Consider the following 19362-nt stretch of genomic DNA (forward strand, 5'->3'; position numbering starts at 1 on the left):
TGAAAAGACATACTACCAAAGAAGCATCTATGGTGTCATGGTAGTCATACAGAAAGGGGCAATAGTAAGGGCCTTAAAAGTACATGACCAAATTAATTTTGGACCGACCTCACTATATGGCCCTTTCTTTCCAATTCATTTACAACCCTCTTTTTTTGCTTTATAATTAAAAACGTATCCATATAAAGCACAAATTATTTGAAATTTGAATACCAAATTTTTATTATGTATTTGGTAAGTAATTAAAACATTTTCATAAAAACATAAGACAAAGACATCCAAGGATAAGAATAAGAATATTCATCCAAAAAAAAAAAAAAAGACATCTAAGAATAAAAGGAAAGCTAATGAATGAAATAACCGTTGAGTTAATTAATAATAGTTGGTTGAAAATTGAAATTACGGCCAATTATGGGGGTCACAGACTCACATATTTCAAATGAGCTTGATGATTAATAAGGTGCCATGTTTGAAAAGGAAATTAATGTCCCACAAATTCCCTCCAATAAAAAGAAAAGAAGTTGGACCCACATCGCCGGGAAAATCTGACTCAGATGGTGGTGGGTCTTGCCGCCGGCAGTTAATTTATTTAATTTCGACTCGTTGTTGGTTGATGCTATTTTTATATAAGCCGCACACTTGTCGTTGGAACAGTTAAGACTGTTGAGGCTTTTGAAGAGCTAACACCTTCATTCATTTCATTATATAAGAAGAAACAAGAGGGAGAGATTATGACACACAAATAGAGCTTACATAAATAACAAAAAAAAGAAGCTATTTCCTCTCTCTCTCTCTCTCTCTCTCTCAATTCTTCAATTTCAGAGTCTTTTTTTTTTCCTTCAGGGAAAAAAAAAAGACATTAATTTTGTGTACCAACATTTTAGGCCATTATTAATGCTGTTTGTGTAATGTGTGCGTGTTGTAAGAGCTTGATAGATTGAGATCTAAACTGGGTTTGTTAAGATTTTTCCTTCTCTAGATTTGTCTGCAAAGCAAAGTGGGGGGGGGGTTTGAGCTAGTGACTGACACATTCCAGCTCTGCCTCCATTGTTTTTCTTGACAAGGAAGCAAATAATCACAAACACAGCAAGCAAAAAGGCAAAAACATATTCGTGCTCTTTTCGCAAAGTGAACCATCTTATACTCTTTCACTTCCTTGCTAGCTTTCCCATCACCTTCTCATAGCTTTTTGGTTTTGTTTTTCTTATTAACAACAAAGAAAAAAGCCTTGAAATGGATCGGCTTTCATCGTCGACAATTCTTCCAGACGCATTTCAAGGAGCCAGAGATGACATTTCCATGCAACTTGAAATTATCTGGGCTCAGATCAAAGCGCCATTGATTGTCCCTCTGTTAAGAATCTCAGTGGTTTTGTGCTTGATCATGTCGGTGATGCTGTTCATCGAGAGGGTTTATATGGGTATTGTCATTGTTCTGATTAAGCTGTTTGGTCGAAAACCCGAAAAGCGTTACAAATGGGAGGCAATTAAAGACGACGTTGAGCTTGGAAACTCAGCTCATCCTATGGTCCTTGTCCAAATCCCCATGTACAACGAAAGAGAGGTGCTTTTTCTTTCTTTTCTCTGCTTATTACATATTAGTCAAGATCAAAATACGTGTTTTCCTTTTACAATTCTAGCTTTAAACCTTAAAAGTTGTGTGCTTTTTTTTTTTTTAAATGTAGGTGTATCAACTATCAATTGGAGCTGCATGTGGGCTTTCATGGCCTTCTGATCGAATCATCATACAAGTACTTGATGATTCCACAGACCCAACAATAAAGGTAATACATATTTGATATTTCTCGATGAAAATCTCCAATTTTTAAGGTCCAATTAACAAACCCAAATGGCCAAAACCATTAATTAGTCCATTTTCTTAATTGGGTCATGTTCCAAAATTGTGAATTGATTAGGACTTGGTGGAGCTAGAATGTCAAAGGTGGGCAAGCAAAGGCATAAACATAAAGTACGAAATTAGAGACAACAGAAATGGGTATAAGGCAGGTGCTTTGAAAGAAGGCATGAAGCGTAGCTACGTGAAACAGTGCGATTATGTAGCCATTCTTGACGCGGATTTTCAACCCGAACCAGATTTTCTATGGCGAACCATACCTTTCCTTACCCATAATCCTCAACTAGCACTCGTTCAGGCCCGTTGGAAATTCGGTAATTCCGCTAAATCACCCATAAACTTTTATTTTTGGTTAGCTATAGTCAGTACCAATCTCACTGGTTTACTATTATTATTATTAGTATTTTAATTTTTCTGATGAGAATTTTTAGGAGGTTCTAAAAAAAAAAAACAGTGGCCGCTTAAAAAACTGTCGGTGGGGTGGGTCTGTTTTTGTTTGGGAAGTGAGAGATGGACAGGAAATGGCGTTCGGTCCAATGGTCCCATATATATCTTGTCTCGGTTCTGATTCTTCACTTTGGCTGTCATGGATGGGACAAGTGTATCTTTAATTTTATTGTTAATTTCAATAATTACAACGGATTAAATTTGAACACTTGAAATCTTGTTAGGAACGACAGAAGTGTTAACTGAAGTACAAAATTTTTTATTTTATTACTTTTTGTAAAGGAAATTACAAGAAAATTATCTTATGAAACTGTTTTATAAAATGCCTTCTCACAATATTGATGTCGTAAACACATAAGGTTTATCAAATATAGGAGGTTGTTTTTCTTATGAGACGGTTTGATTATACTTCTTCTGTCTCAATTTATTTGTCTTGTTTGAAAAATTAAATTTTTTAAGGAAATATCATTTATTGCCAGTCTGTCTTGTAAAAATATATAAGTTTATAAAACTATCTTTAAATAAATTTATTAGTTTTTTTTTTTTTTTTTTTTAAAGTTATTCTTCTTGAGGCAACTAAAAATCTACCCCAATATATTGATCTTTTTTAAATATTTGTTAGTTTTCTTTTCAAATAGTTTTGAAAATAAAGTAGGGATATAAGTAAACTAATAGCTTTTATTTTTAAAAATAGGATAATATTTTGAGACATCTCAAAATAGAATAGAAGATAAACAAACTGGGACGGAGAGAGTATTTATGTATTTATTTTAGTTGGCTAAAAGTACTTATATACTAAATATGCTGCCCCCAACCCAAACCCATGCCCTCTCCCAACTCACCCAAGTGAAACGGTATTATTTTTTCCTAAACAACCAAGCTAATGAAATTAAATAGAATGTAAAATTAAGGCTAGAAACACAAGAAATAGATACAATAATTTTTTTTTAATTATAATTTATTGAGGTAATAAACATGATCGTAGAATATCACTTCAAAGTAAGATCATCATTTTTTTTTTTGAATTTAAATAAGTAAGATCATCATTGATACTATATTTAGTATAAAATAAAATTTTGTGGAATTTGTTATGCAACCTGCTGACTGCTGTTCCCATGTATGATTTTTTTTTTTTTGTTTTCTTCTTCTATTTTATTAGGTACCATAATTAGAATGTTCCTCGAAAATAGTAATATTAGACTTGGAGGTTTTTTTTTTTTTTTTTCCTCTCTCTCTCTTTAATTCTAAATATTATTTTCCTAATTAGGAGGCCACAATTATGAGAGGGTACCCATCCTCTCCCCACTCACGAACTGGTTCCAAACTTCATGAACATGAATGGACCCTCTCTTTGCCATCCAAAAAAAGAGAAAAAGAAAGAAAGAGTGAAAGTAACATGTCTTAAAAGTTTTATTATTATTATTTTTTTTTTTTGGATGAACGAAAAAAAAAAAGTTTATTAATAAAACTCTTAAGAGTTTTATTAATAAACGGCTTCAAAAAAAAAAGGTTTTATTAATAAACTAACTAATTTTTACAAATATATATATATATATATATATATTTTGAGAAGGTTTACAAATATATTTGGATACGGTAATGAAGGAGGTTATAAACTTATCATGCTTTTTTCGCAGAAAAACTTTATGAAACATGAATTCAAGGACGACTTTTCCATACTTTCAAATTATTGACAAGAAAAATGGTAGATAAGAGCTTGATAGTAGTGTACTGTGCACTTGTTTGAACAGCTACTTTAAATATTAATATCAAACCACCCTGATTAGAATTTATTATAGTTTTCAAAATAACTCCATCATACAAATTTATATATCTTATGCATTCATGCTGAAAAGGATGGATTAGATTTTGTCACGTTGTTAGCATTTATATTGATGTTGACTAACACTGTTTGATACGTATTTAAATTATTGATAATATAGCAAAATCTAATCCGCTTATTTTATAATATATAGAATTTTCCATGTTTAAAATATACAAATTTTCCATTTGATTGTTTGTAGGATACATCATTGTGATTCTGATTTTCTAAATAAAATCCCTACATGAAAATTTTTAAGCCAAAAATACTGATTCTTCTCCTACCAGGCCACCACCAGCAGCTGCATGTGCAACCTTAATGGTGGACCTCATATCCCAGTCACTTTCTATCCTATACTGACCGACAATGGAATTTATGTGATCTGATTTTATCATTTATAATGATTGTAAAACTCATGCCAGCTATTTAGTAACGTGGCAGTGCTTTTTCTGTGCTGTTTTTTACAGTGAACTCCGATGAGTGCTTGATGACAAGAATTCAAGAAATGTCATTGGATTACCATTTCACAGTGGAGCAAGAAGTGGGGTCATCCACATATGCCTTCTTTGGATTCAATGGTAAATCACTAGCTAATTTTTTTTTTTATCAGAAATCACAGTTATCTTCGTTATGTGTTTGATAAAAAGTTTAATGTGTTACTATTGGTTTTGTGTAAAAATAAATAAAATTTTAATCTAACTTTTAATATTGAAATAATACAGGGACAGCAGGTGTGTGGAGAATTGCTGCACTTAATGAGGCTGGAGGATGGAAAGACAGGACCACTGTGGAAGATATGGACCTGGCTGTTAGAGCTAGTCTCAAAGGATGGAAATTTTTGTACCTCGGAGGTGTTCAGGTATTTAATTATTGGAAAAAGTTTACCTACAAACTGATATAAAAGAAAATATCTCAAATCAATTATGTGGGAATTGATAACGTTACGCCATGTAATGGGTTGGAGAAGATTCATCCAAATTAACCTTGTACTCAATTATTAGTCAATGAGTGTAGTAGAGACAAATTTTCACTACTGTTAAGTGGTCTATAATTGGTTCATAATAAAAGTAATATGTAAAAGTGATGTTACTTCGATTACAAGTCATAACCTTAGAGAAATGTGAAAATGGTTTCGAAAATAATTGTGTAGTAGTATTGCTCTTTATCAATAGTCTTATGCCCAGATGTTTATTACTATATTTTTCCTAAAGTTACCATTGCTATGGTATGTTTGTTTGAACTTAATAACACTACTCATATTTTCTCATTTCTTTTTGATCAGCAGTAGAGCTGTGCTTTGCAACTGGGAGAGTCAATCACAGTTTCCTTTTGTGATTCAAGAAATCCATTAAGAATAGTCACTTTGAACTAGGAGGGGAATTTGAACTCTTATATAGTCACTTTGAATCCCACTGAACTAGGCCACCAATAGCGAAAGAAAACACCCATGATTAAATAACAAACAACACATACTGGCTTCTGTTGATTAATGTTTCTATGTACAGACTGTAATGTTTATACATGTTCTTAATATCACTTTACTAGGTGAAAAATGAATTGCCTAGTACATTGAAAGCCTACCGGTACCAACAACATCGGTGGTCATGTGGTCCGGCCAATCTTTTCAGGAAAATGGCAGTAGAGATTATAAGAAACAAGGTCAGTTTGCTTCTTTGTTCCGTCAAATATAACAACTTCGCGGAAGTAAAATGAAAGTTTTTTTGTCAGCTCACCCTTCATTTTTATACGTCTAATGCAGAAAGTATCTTTATGGAAGAAGGTACATGTGATATACAGCTTCTTCTTTATTCGGAAGATCATAGCCCACATAAGCACATTTGTGTTTTACTGCATTGTACTACCAGCAACTGTTGTAGTACCTGAAGTTGCGGTTCCAAAGTGGGGATCAGTTTACATTCCATCCCTCATCACCCTTCTTAATGCTGTTGGAACTCCAAGGTCAGATATTCTTTTCTGCTTCTGTATCTGGTTTTTTTTAAATCTTTTGATAGGTTCACAGCATTTTGGCATTGAGTTTTTGCAATTTGAGGTAAGCACTATTTGGTGGAAACTAGGTTCTTTATCTTACCTTTGGTTGACAAGTCTACTTCACCTATTTTGCTGTAATAATAGTTCCTAAGGATTCAACTTCCTCTGCTTCTTGATGAACTTAAAGCAAGGATTAGAATAATTCTTGAAGGAAACATTTTCCAGGAAAAAATACACGAACAACTAAACCTTTTTTTTTAAACCCCAGTGTTGGTCTTGTGGTTTCCAAGTCTTGTGTGATCCATAAGGTTCTAGATTCAAGTCCCTTACCATTGCCTTCAAACCAGCCTCAAGGGATTTCTCCTTATAACACAAGGGATTAGTTAGGTGCCTTAAGAGCTGGACCAAAAAAGGGGAAAAATTTTCAAATTATAACTTACCTGCTACCTGGGCCAGTGAATGTTGCTTCAGCAATTATATTAAGTGTCATTTCCTAGACATTGTTGCCATAGTGATCCGGGCCTTAACTGAATTTTCTTGGGTTTTTGTTCATGTTCTTTCATAATCTTTCAGGTCACTCCACTTAATGGTTTTCTGGATCCTTTTTGAGAACGTCATGTCACTACATCGAATGAAGGCTACCATCATTGGTCTACTAGAGACAAATCGAGCAAATGAATGGATTGTAACAGAGAAACTAGGAGATGCTTTCAAGGCTAAAGCAGGCTTGAAAGCACCAAGAAAACCTCGGTTCAGGATTGGAGGAAGGTATGCATTCTTCCATAGACTTGCTGTGTAATTTAGTCATGCCCTCCTTTTTAAAGTAATATCATCTATACTAGAGAATTTCTGATCAATATTTGTTATTTTGTTTTTAAACTGTGACAGACTCCATTTACTAGAGCTTGCAGTTGGAGCTTACCTATTATTTATTGGCTGGTATGATGTTTTCTTTGGAAAAAACCACTTCTTCCTATTCCTTTTTATGCAAGCAGCTGCCTTCTTCATCATGGGGTTTGGGTACGTTGGCACCTTTGTCCCAAACTCTTAGAGGAACTCCAACAATGATACTGAAGTTCTTTTTGCCATTTTGTTAATGTTTCTGTATAATTTCTGCTTCAGCAACATATACATGACCATTCATACCGACAATATCTTGAAATTATAGCTTTGTAAAAAAGAACAAAACTATATATGGTCAATTTTCTAGGCTCGCATAATATTTGAGATAGTGATTCGAAAAATTTAGTTCTCTTTGTGTATACTTTAAAGGAAAATTACAGAACAAAAGGATTGTTACCAGAATGTGCATTATACAGAAAGGAGGAACTGAAGGCAGTTTGTGGGAAGGACCCAGACCCCAAAGTAAACATCTTTGAGTGGTTTTTTATTTTTCTAGCTTTTTTATCATATTTTTCTCTGTTCTTATGCCCTTGTTTTGTTGGATTTGTTGGAAGAAGAATAAACAGTAAGCAGTTGGGAAAGGAAAAGATCAATGTTACATCTCTCTCTCTCTGTGTTTTGCAAGCATTAGGTATGTATGGTAGATATGTTACTGACCAATAGGTAGCACAGTGAAGGAGAGTAAATAACTGAACATTATGCAGGAAAATAATGAACAATGAAATGGCTACACAGAGTTGAATGATTCATACACCAAGATTACTTTTCCCTTGACACTACAGGAAATTAGTCTTTCGTTAACCCATGAAAACAATTATTTATTAAATGATTGTTGCATCACACTGACCACTTGTCCCATGAAATGGTAGCAATTGTTTGTGTGGTTGGATTAGTCAGGCTCATCATTAATAATTTCATGAAGCGGTAGAGGCCTGTCATAAATTAAAGTAACCCAAAGAATTTATTAGTTCACATATCTGCCTCCTAAAAAAAATAAATTAAATTAAATTAAATGTACATGGCATACATAGATGAAACTTATTAATAACTTTACCAAGAACAGAGTGCCTAACCTAACTATAGTCTCATCCTCTTAAAGCCTAATTGTGCTATATTGGCCATCAAGGAAACCAATCAATGAATTTATCCCTTTTACTCTTATTTTAATTATATTATCATTATTATTGACAGTATAAAGTATTATGTTCCTATGGTCTTTTTGCCTTTTGGTTGACAGCATCAGCATTAGTGGTGCCAAAAATTTTAGCTTTTGTCACTACAAAAAGCTACTTAATCTATTTTACCACCTCACTTTACTAACACTCAACATCAATGGTTTTATTTTAGCATTTAACATATTAAAATAATATAAATAATACAATAAAATAATATATCCACTACAATAAACAATAACCACACCACAACCAGAAGGAAATAATCATTAATGCAGCCCTATTTTTCTTATATTGGTTATTAAATTTGGTAGTATGGCAATTTGACACCACCAATGCTAATGCCCTCACAAAATTTCATGGGCAGTCCTTTAAGCCCAGAAAAAAGGCATGGGCACAAAGGCTCATATATTCTGCAGATGGAGCTCCATTAGTTTGTCATTTTTGGATCTTAAGCAACTAACCTATGAAGGCCCATGGATTTGTACCTGATGGGTTTACTTATAGCATACTTTTTTTTGGGCATTCGAGGTGTGGTGATGGTGAGGCTGTATTGTTTTTGTATAAAAAGCAAATGAGAAAGGGGAAGGGTTTAAATACTATGCTTGTAGGACTTGGTTGAGTAGGTTTTGAAAAACTAATAGATTGGACACAATGGTGAAAGGACATTGTCGAAGAGGTAATGTGGACAATTTGAACAAGAGCAATGACACAACATTGTTCATAATTTATCAAGGTGTAAGTTAGGAATGGAGCAATATTATTTACATTAGCCCACCAACACCATTTTTATAAATCACCAATTACGACATGCCAAATTAACAATTGTAAAAAAGTTGTCCCTGTACTTATTGTGTGAACTCTGAGCAAACGGGAAGCCATGGATTCCGACCAAACTGCATCACTTGAATCCTTTAATTGACAGTTTTGGTGACATGGGGGAGATGAATGAGGCAGAAGAATGGATAAAGGGGATGGCATAGAAGGGAGTTCTCCCAAATATTGAGACATATAATACCCTAATTGATGCCCTTCTGACATGAGGGAGGTTGAAAGAGGCCCAGTTAGTCTGCTAAAAAATGAGCTTTGAAACTATTTGGATGATTGACTGATTGGAGCACAAGAGGACTATTCTGCTGTTGCCAAAAGATAGTAGAGGTTCTCAGGTGTTGTCAAGTGAGGCACAGCAATTTATAAGTATCAATAAAGAGAGACACATGATATTTAAGCTTATGATCTGGTGCATGACTTTTATGCTAAGGACATTGGTTTGTGGCTGGAAAAAAAATTCTAGCATTAACACTTACTGCCAGGGGATATCTATGCCATGGAATATGTTTTTTCCTTTTGCCATCTGGAGCCTTTGGCTTCATAGAAATAAAATTGTGTTCAAAAGCTCTCCTCCAAACCATGAGCTGGGTAGGGAAGTCTGTGCTATTGCCAATGAGTACCTGTTCTGTGCCTCTTGGTCTAAGAGGGTTAAAAGGAATTAGGTTGTCAAAGTCTGGTGGAATAAACCTGAAGTTGGCTGGGTCAAGCTTAACACAGATGGCTCTTCATTAGGCAATCAGGGTTTCACTACCGGAGGGGGGCTTATTCGAGACCATAATGGGGTTTGGATCAAAGGCTTCACCCGCTCTGTTAGGGTATTCACCAGTGTTGAAACTGAACTGTGGGCTCTAAGGGAAGGATTACTTTTATGTACTAGCTTGAATTTTGTGGATGTGGAAATTGAATTAGATGCTAAAGTAGTGCTTGGATGGATATCTAATGAGTATAATAGTAGTTTGCATCATGCTTCTCTCATTATCAATTGCAGGACCCTCATTAGCCAATTTCTCAAGTGAAGATGAGTCACTATTTTTGCGAAGCAAACAAGTGTGCAGATGCTCTGGCTAGAAAAGGTTCAGCTATGGGCTAGGACATTATTTATTTTGATAGTCGCCTGTGGACTTATGTATGCTACTATTTTATGATAATTTAAGGTTTGTACTATGAGAGTTCTTGTCCTTTAAATACTGTTGGTGGTGGTTCTGTTAGCTAATGCAATCCGTTTTTACCAAAATAAGATTTGTACATGTCTTCTGGCTTACTACTTCTTTGTTGATATCGAAACATGGAGAAGAGACAGCTTATCTTCTAAAGGAGGGTAGGACAGATGCTGAATAGGCAAATGTTTGGTAAACCTGCTTTTGTGAGGAGTTGGTGGGAGGAATTCGATGTGAGTAAGCTTCTAGCTTGGAAATGGATTCCCGAATCTAGGACACAAGCATTCTATTTATCAAGATTATGAAAGCAGTTGATATAAATTAAATAATGAGTAGAGAGCATTTGAGTCTATGAATACCTACGTTTAGGTGAAAATTTCCAAAAATCAACACTGATTTTACACTGTCACAGATTAACTTTCCATCTCGGTCAAACTGGGATCGTGGTTGAGTCATTGACATGTTCAAATACAAATTTCGAGTTAGATTTGAAAGACAACTTCTGTATGTAATGTGGTGCACTTGAAGGGAAAGAATGGGCGGGGAATGTGTTTTGTTGTGGTGTATGATAATAGTATTATTGTGCAAAACTTTTGTTGGTTGATAGATAAACTAATTCTACTGCTCATCTCTGATTTACATTTATTTTTTTGAATGGTAGATGTTGGAGATGGGTTAGGGCCAGACTTTCAGTTCTCTCTTGGTCTTGCTTTCCTTTCGTTTTAATATAATCTTCGATTAAAAAAGACGTGCGAGGAATGACTTATAAGACTAACGACAAAAGCCGTGTCCCATTTACAATGAAACTATAGATTTGAGGCTTCAGAATGTCATTATTGAATCTGTTTCTAAGAATTATATTGATGTTATTGCTACAACGGAAAGCTCTCCAAGTACGTTATGGGAAGTGAAAATTAAACAATGAAGCTTATGTCTAGTGCATCTGTGCACCGAATACAATATGATTCGGACACGTATCTACATCATATCGTGTCTAGTGCATAAATGCATTTGTGTTCACATCGTATCATGTTGGGTGTACAAATGGACCGGACACAAGCTGTATCCAAATTAAAGATCCCATGTCCTGCTCCTAGTAGATAACTAGGGAGGTAATAATATAGCCCACCACTTGTGTAAACAGCCGTATGCGGATAAAAAAAATAAACAGGTGCCTCATACCATCAATAGCGGGTTTAAGTGAGCCGGATCAATGATCACACCCGCGAGACCCTTTTTTGTTCATTAAAAAAAAAAAAAAGGCGTACAGTGTGGGGCTATAGCTATTGTTTGTAAGAGCACCCACAGCAGTGGAGCTAAATATTTAGCTATTTAGCTCCACCAAAAATTACTTTATCTATTTTACCTATACATATGTTGTAGCAATAGATCTATTTTAACTTTCAATACAATAAAATAATATAAATATCACAATAAAATATTATAACCACTACAATAAAATAATATATCCTACTACCCAAAAAAACCAACCACAACCACCTCTACCATCAACCACAGCCATAACTACCACCAACACCACCACCACCACCAGTCCACAGCAGGAAAAAAAAAAAAAAAAAAAAAAACTAGATCTCCAATCTTTTTCCACAGCTACAACCACCACCACCAGTCCACAGCAGGGAAAAAAAAAACCCAAATCTCCTATCTTTTTCCTCAACCACAACCACAACCACCACCACCACCACCACCAGGAAAAAAAAAAATAAAATAAAACCCAAATCTCTAATCTTTTTCCTCAGCCACGGCCACAACCACCACCACCACCACCAGTCCACAGTAGGAAGAAAAAAAAAAAAAAAAAAAAAAAAAAAAAAAAACCCAACACGAGCAACCACGCCGATCACGTCGACGAGTTGGGTTGGCAGAAGAGGTGGATCAGCGGCAAACCAGAGTTGAGAGAGTGAGAGGCCGAAGTGAGGTTGAGAGTGATGTTCTTAGATGAGAGAGAGAGAGGGGCATTATTTTAATCAACCGGTTGATTAAAATTTTTTATTTTGCTCTCATTGATCAGTGCACATCTATTTTTAGATTTAGATGTGCACTATAGCAGTGGAGCTAAAATTTTTAGATTTAGCTCCACTATTGGAGCATCATTTTAGTAGCAATGTAGCTAAAATATAGCAATATAGCTACACTGCTGCAAATGCTCTAAAGTCGCTTTATAATTAGAAGGGGCCCGCTAGTTCATTCTCCTTTTCAAACTTGTTGAAGTTAATGTATGCTAGCTTCTCTACTATTTTGAATTCTGGATGTTTTGCTTTTACTTTAAGGTGCTTTTCCTTTAGTTGAAAACACATGATTGACCTTTTGAGCTATCATCCACTTTTTCTTGGCTGATTGTTCCAATAGAAAGTGGGGCTGGAGGTTTCCCAGTATCAATTCCTTCGACCTTTATTCATTCAGAATCTTCACTGTAATACATTGATTGATATGATTTACTCTGCCAGGCATGGTGACTAAAGACAGGGAAGAAAACTACAACTAATTAAGAGCAATATTCAAAGGTTAGCAATTTGTTCAAGATCATGATTCTTGTTATTGATAATTCAATAGTTCCAATGAGGATAGGGGATACCGCCAGTTGAGTTCCAAGGCTCTTGGCAACAAAAAGAGCTTATGATGGGTTTAAGTATAACAATGTTTCAATTGTCCTATCAATCGATTACTTATACAAGTACATAATCTAAATTTAGTTTTACATGAAAAACTGTCTCAAGAATTCAACATCCTCCTTGGCCAACTATTTGGTGTTTGCCACAGTGAGTCACGATTTTAAACTTGAAGTCACGATTTTAGTTTGTTTGCATGCAGTGCGTGCAACGACTTCAGCGCGTGCAATGTGTGCAATAATCACTACTCTATGTGAAATTATCATCCAGTAAATCAGAACATGTAAACTGTGAACCATTTTAAAAAGGGATAAAAATAATATAAAAAAAAAGGCTTTTTCTTTAAATTGTTATTCTCTTGCATCTATCCTCATTCTCTCTTTTCTTTTTCATCAATTTCTTGGCACTGTTTTTATGCTAAATATTCCCACTAGCTTTTACAGACCCCAGAGATTTTTAGATGAGTTGTAAATTTAACAAACACTCACTCCAATGTCTATCATATCACAAATCCTACAAACTCATCACAAAATGCATCAAAATTACCTCAAAAACTAACATTTTCAATTTCTACCCATTATTAAAAACCATATGGCACTCAAGTTCCATACATTTTTATTAACAAAAAACCAGTCTGAACAACATGAAAATCAAAAAACAAAATGAAGAAGAAGCCGTAAAAGTACAACCTCAGGAAATTCAAAGCACTTTGAGAATATCCTCAGCTCCACTGAAAGTAAAAGCACCACCTTCCTCCAAATTCAAGACCTTGACAACTCCATCTTCAGCCAAAAGCGCGTACCTTCTCGACCTGACACCCAAACCCACAGGCTGATCACTCAGATTGAGCTCAGCCCCAATGGCTCGAGTGAAATCCCCATTGCCATCAGACAACAAAAGCACCTCGTCGTTGACTTTAAGGTTCTCCTTCCACGCCCTCATGACAAAAGCATCGTTGACCGAAATGCAAGCGATGGTGTCGACGCCTTTGGCTTTGAGGTCCTTGGATTTTTCGACGAAACCAGGGAGGTGTTTTTGGGAACAGGTTGGAGTGAAGGCACCTGGGACGGCGAAGAGGATGGCTTTTTTGTTTTTGGTGAGGTCGGAGATGGTGGTGGTTTGGAGTGCTCCAGATGGGTCGAAGTAAGAGAGTGTTGCGTCGGGGAGCTTGTCTCCGACGGAGATTGTGGCGGAGATTGTGGATTTGGCGGTGGAGAATTTGAGGGGTTTTGGGTGGTGGCGGTGGTGGTGTTTGAGGGGGAGGGAAGTGAAGGAGAGTTTTGAAGAGAGGGATTTGGCGGCAGCGGCGGGGAAGAGGGAGGAGGTGGCGGTGGCGGTGGAGAGAGAGAGGGAGGTGGGGGAAGAGAGGAGGAGTCTTGAGATGGAGAGAGTGGCGGCCATTGTTTGTGTTTGCGAAAATGCGTGAGAGAGACTCTCTGTGATGAGTGTTATGATGAGAATGGTTTGTGAGAGAGAGAAAGAGGGATCGTTTTGGGTGGTTTTGGACCTTTGGATTGGGTGGGAGATTTGGGGGAAGGGAGCAATGAGAGGCTAGGATATGTCACGACAGAGATTTGTGTGTGATTTTTCTTGGAGGCCTTTTTGTTTGAGCCTTTTGGGGCACTAGGGTTGAGAAGGGCCTTTTGGCATTTTGCGTCTTTTTTTTCTTTTTTTAATAAATACTACCCAAAATTTATTTTTCATTCCTAAGAGCATCACCAACAGTAGAGTTAAAAAAATAACAATTTAACAATTTAACTTTATCAAAAGTTATTTTACCTATACACATACTACAACAGTGAATCTATTTTAATTTTCAACACAATAAAATAATATAACATCACAATAAAATAATATAACCATTACAATAAAACTAGTCGCTAACCCGTGCGATGCACGGGAAATGTATTGAGTACAATATATAATTTAATCTTTGTTTATTTTACTATAACACTAAAATTGAATTTGTAAAATAAAATCATATAGCTAAAATATTTGTTAACAGCTATACGTTTCAGACATTCATTAAACTATATTATTATTATTATTATCAACTTAACAGTATTTTAATATATGATACCAACATGCTTCAAGAAAATGTCCAACACTAAAAACAATTTCGAAAACAAACTCAACTAAACAGTTTGATAAATAAATATATTACAATCTATAATATAAGCCAAGAAATAAACTTTGAAACCAATATGAACAAAATCCACGTCAAACAAAACCATTTCGATCATTAAGAATATGACTCACTAAAGTCATGAAAAACACAGGATTCATTACCAAAAAAAAAAAGCATCTTTAGTCTTTATAGATTTTGCCTAAGTACCCAGATACGATGACACATACTCACACAAAAAGAGACATAAACACGGACAATTAAAGAAAAAATAAGAAAAACAAAAGAGACGTAAACACGAACAATTAAAGAAAAAATATAGGAAAAAAAAGTTAGGAATAGAAATATAAGATAAAGATGGGTTACCCTCAAAAAGAATAATCCATGAATATTCATTGAAATCTTCTAGATAATTTCTGATAATAGAAAAAATAAAACCCAAAAGTTATGATGTTAAAACTTCCAAAAGGCCAAAAAAAAAAATTAAAAAAAAATCAGAAGATTCAAAGCTTCAAAAGTATTGAAATAAAACAATATATATATATATATATATATAATTACGCAATAGAGAAATACAATAGAAAGAAGGGAATCCATGATTATAGCTTTTCCACTTATGTATTGGACTCCTCTCTTTCTTCGGTCAATGCATCAAGGTTAGGGTTATTTGATTTGTTCAATAAAAATTTGAAGATTTAATTAAAAGATTCAGGCCCAGCAATTAAATAAACAAAACAACAATTGACAAACTTATAAGAAAAAGCAACAAATCTATAATTTTTATTGAACAAATCAAATAACCCTAACCTTGATGCATTGACCGAAGAGGGAGAGGAGTCCAATACATAAGTGGAATATGTGAATTGTGAAGCATGAGTCGCCCTAAAAAAAAATCTTGAAGAAAAATAAGTTTTAAGGAGAAAATTGTGTTGCGGCAAAAATAAGTTTTTGGAGCTTAGGTTTTCTACGCAAGCAATTCTTAAATAGGAGAGAGTAGAGGCGGTGGGAGAGTGTCCTTATTTGGCTAGAAGTCTAATTTGCATTGGAAAAGGAAAACAGTGATGAGGTGGAAAATTTAATTTAATTTAAATTTAATTTAAATATTGTGCTGACGTGGAAAATTGTGGGAGCTTCAAAAGTTTCGGTTTTATATATATATATAGAATTTAAATTTAATTTAAATATTGTGCTGACGTGGAAAATTGTGGGAGTTTCAAAAGTTTCGGTTTTATATATATATATAGATAATATATCCCACTATCCAAAAAAACTTCCACAGCACCAACCACAACCACTTCTACCATCAGACACAACCACAACCACACCCATAACCACCACCACCACCACCACCACCACCACCACCAGTCCGCAACAACAACAACAAAAAACTCAAATCTCCAATCTTTTTCCTCAACCTAGACCAAACAAAATCACCAATCACAAACAAAATAAAAAATCACCAATCACAAACAAAATAAAAAATCACCAATCACAAACAAGCACAACGTTGCCAAGCTGGGTCGGCAGAAGGAATGAGTCGACGAGCTCCATGGGTTTTAGACCAGCGGCTTCAATGAGCTTCAAACCGGTGGCTTGATGAGCAAGCGATCGGTGGCGTAAGATGAGATGAGGCAATCGGCGACGTGAGATGAGATGAGATGAGGCGATCGGCGGCGTGAGGCAATCGGCAGCGTGAGGCGATGGGCGACAGAAGAGAAGTTTGCTTGAGAGAGAGATGAGAGAGTGACTGAGAGAGATGAGAGATGAGAGAGACTTTTTATTATTTTATTAACCGGCCGAATAAAAAAAAAAAATTTTTGCTCTCAGCTACAGTGTACATCTATAGATAGATGTGCACTGTAGCTGAATATCTAAAATTTTTACTTATGCCTCCACTGCTGTAGCGTGATTTTCGTGTTTGTGGAGCTAAATTTTAGCAATATAGCAATATGCCTCCACTGCTGTGAATGCTCTATATTTTAAAGAATTCTTTTTCTTTTTTCATTCTTAAACTTTATAAAGAGTTTTTAAAAATAGTTTAGAGACTAAATATAAATTTTTGATATAGTTTACGGATAAATAGTAAAACATTATCGATAGTTTAGGGAAAAAAAACTTTTCTTTTTAATAGTTTAAAGACGGAAAAAAAAATTAATTTAGAGATAATAAACAAATTTTTAAAATAATATTTTACCTTTTTTTTATAGATATGATATATTTTGATAATTGGTTTTTGTCATCAGCTTGAAAAACCAATTAATTTTATTATATAGATGGATTTCAAACCCCAATACACAAAATCTCTTATTCTAGACAATAAACTTTATTATTTGAACTAATTAGAACTCATTGGTGTGAAATATTTTGTTCACAGTCAGTGTTAAGTCAAAAAAAATGAGAAGGCTTTGATATTGATAGGTTAATAACCACTAGTTGTGATTCTCGAAAAAAAAAAATTAATAACCACTTGTTGTAAGTCCATGGACCACAAGCCATGGCCTTTGAATGGGTTAGTCGGACATATAATGCCACGGCCCAGAGGGTACGATCTCAGTTTCAGCCTTATAGTTCTGTTCCATTCAATAATACTTCTGTTCTCATTTGTTCTTGTATAGTATGGATGAAAACAAATAGCTCTTTTTCAGCGTACCACAAGTAAATTTTGCATAGAAGTATTCAAAAAATAAATTTCTTTTTTTTTTTTTTTGGTAAAAAGGAATTTCATTAAAAGACTAAGGAGAAAACAAAAGCTCAGGACAAAGCCTGTTTACAACCATCCCCTGGCAATCAGCCAAAACAAGAGGCACCAAGTCCACAGGCGGACAAAAGAAGGAATTAAAATCTAAACATTGACAGCTACCTAAGTAAGCTAATCTATCCGCACATCTATTAGCTTCGCGATAGATATGCTTAAAACTGAGGTGGGGAATCTGAGAAGCTAGATGTCTACAGTCATCAAAAAGCGAGGAAACTATAGTATTAGCATATGAGGGATTTTTTAGAGCATCAACAAGAGCTCTGGCATCAAGCTCCACCATAACAGCATTCAACTTTAGCTGCTTACAAAGGATTAAGCCATCACGCAAGGCCCACGTTTCAGCCAAGAAACTGCTGGCTTTACCGATTTTTCTAGTGAACCCTATGATCCAATTGCCTTGATCATCCCTAATCAGCCCTCCTCCTCCAGCCGACCCTGCAGCAACATTCGCAGCCCCATCAGTATTGAGCTTGACCCAACCCGTGTTTGGCTTTTCCCATTTGATTTGTTTGACTATCATTCGATTCCTGCACCTTGGTTGAGTTACACAGTGCACAAACTCCATGGCTTGCATAAATATCACGTTAGAGATGTTTGGGTTGACACCTTTGTTGTTGAAGACCACTTGATTCCTCTGTTTCCACAAAGCCCATATGGCAAAAGAAAAAAGGGAGAACTAGGGAATACCTTTGACAGTGAGAGAAGACTTTAAACAAGCATTAGAAGACAGCCAAAGATTAAAGTCTTGAGAAAAGAAATTAGTATTTAAGTGGTGAGCCCCCAACTGATGCCATACCGGTTTCACAAGGCGACTATCACGAAGAGCCTGGGAAATAGATTCAGGATGCTCCAAACACAAGGTGCACAAAATGTCTAAAGACATACCTCTTTTGGCTAAGCACTCCTTGACACCAACACTATTATGCATACACCTCCAGATGAACATTTGGATTTTTGGCAAGGTTTGGATCTTCCAAATCCAAGAACCCAAAAAGGAACCAGCAACCATTTGATCAGTGGCTAAGAGGTAAGCATTCTTCATATCAAAACTTCCCTTAGCAGAAAATTTCCAAGCCAACTTATCACAACTTCTAGTAGCTACTGGCAATGGAACCGCTTGAATGTCAGCTTTAATATCTGGGGGAAAATCAAAAGGAATGGCAGCCCAATCCCAACCATACGGAGTACGCAGGTCTTTCAAAGTGAGGTTGGCCGAATCAAAAGGGAGGGGACCATGAATGCTAGAACTGATGGGGCCACTATTCAACCAACAATTCGACCAAAAATTAAGGCTGCTCTCATACCCTAGAACCCATTTAGCCCCTTTTTTGAATACATCCATGCCTTTTCTCAAGCCTTTCCAGGTAGAGGAGTTTGGAAGCTTTGGCTCATTTCTAGATATTAACCGCTGCCTTGATCCATACTTGAATCTGAGAACTTTGGCCTATAGAGCTTCCTTCTCAGTGTGAAACCTCCAATTAAGTTTAGCAAGGAGAGCCGTGTTTCTCCCTTTTGCAGACTGAAGCCCCAAACCACCTGATTCTTTGGGTTTGGTAACTATTTCCCAGTTGACCCAGTGCATTTTCCTTTTGTGCTCAGAGGACCCCCAGAGGAAATTCCTATTGACTCTATCTATGCCATTGAGGATTTTGTTGGGTAAAGAATTAATCTGCA

At 35.6% G+C, this 19362-nt stretch overlaps 2 protein-coding genes across 2 annotated transcripts; one reads left to right on the forward strand and one right to left on the reverse strand.

Moving 5' to 3' along the window:
- Positions 1 to 721: 721 nt before the first annotated feature.
- LOC126692041 (glucomannan 4-beta-mannosyltransferase 9) lies at positions 722 to 7619 on the forward strand. Its single transcript, XM_050387450.1, has 9 exons — positions 722 to 1563; positions 1685 to 1783; positions 1916 to 2168; positions 4591 to 4701; positions 4846 to 4982; positions 5669 to 5782; positions 5883 to 6082; positions 6686 to 6880; positions 7001 to 7619. The coding sequence occupies exons 1-9, from the start codon at positions 1234 to 1236 to the stop codon at positions 7161 to 7163; spliced, it is 1602 nt and encodes a 533-aa protein (XP_050243407.1). The 5' UTR covers positions 722 to 1233; the 3' UTR covers positions 7164 to 7619.
- A 5778-nt stretch (positions 7620 to 13397) lies between these two features.
- Positions 13398 to 14375, reverse strand: LOC126692042 (peroxiredoxin-2E-2, chloroplastic). The gene has a single exon (XM_050387451.1). It carries the CDS (start codon positions 14204 to 14206, stop codon positions 13505 to 13507), a length of 702 nt encoding a protein of 233 aa, XP_050243408.1. The 5' UTR covers positions 14207 to 14375; the 3' UTR covers positions 13398 to 13504.
- Between the last annotated feature and the right edge of the window lie 4987 nt (positions 14376 to 19362).

The sequence above is a fragment of the Quercus robur genome, chromosome 7, assembly GCF_932294415.1.
Source record: "Quercus robur chromosome 7, dhQueRobu3.1, whole genome shotgun sequence".
Taxonomy (NCBI): domain Eukaryota; kingdom Viridiplantae; phylum Streptophyta; class Magnoliopsida; order Fagales; family Fagaceae; genus Quercus; species Quercus robur.

Bases quoted from the DNA above. Each gene is read 5' to 3' on its own strand.
- LOC126692041 (XM_050387450.1), top strand. From the start codon at position 1,234: ATGGATCGGCTTTCATCGTCGACAATTCTTCCAGACGCATTTCAAGGA. The intron at 4,983-5,668 runs GTATTTAATTAT...TCACTTTACTAG, and splicing joins TGTACCTCGGAGGTGTTCAG to GTGAAAAATGAATTGCCTAG. The intron at 6,083-6,685 runs GTCAGATATTCT...ATAATCTTTCAG, and splicing joins AATGCTGTTGGAACTCCAAG to GTCACTCCACTTAATGGTTT.
- LOC126692042 (XM_050387451.1), bottom strand. From the start codon at position 14,206: ATGGCCGCCACTCTCTCCATCTCAAGACTCCTCCTCTCTTCCCCCACC.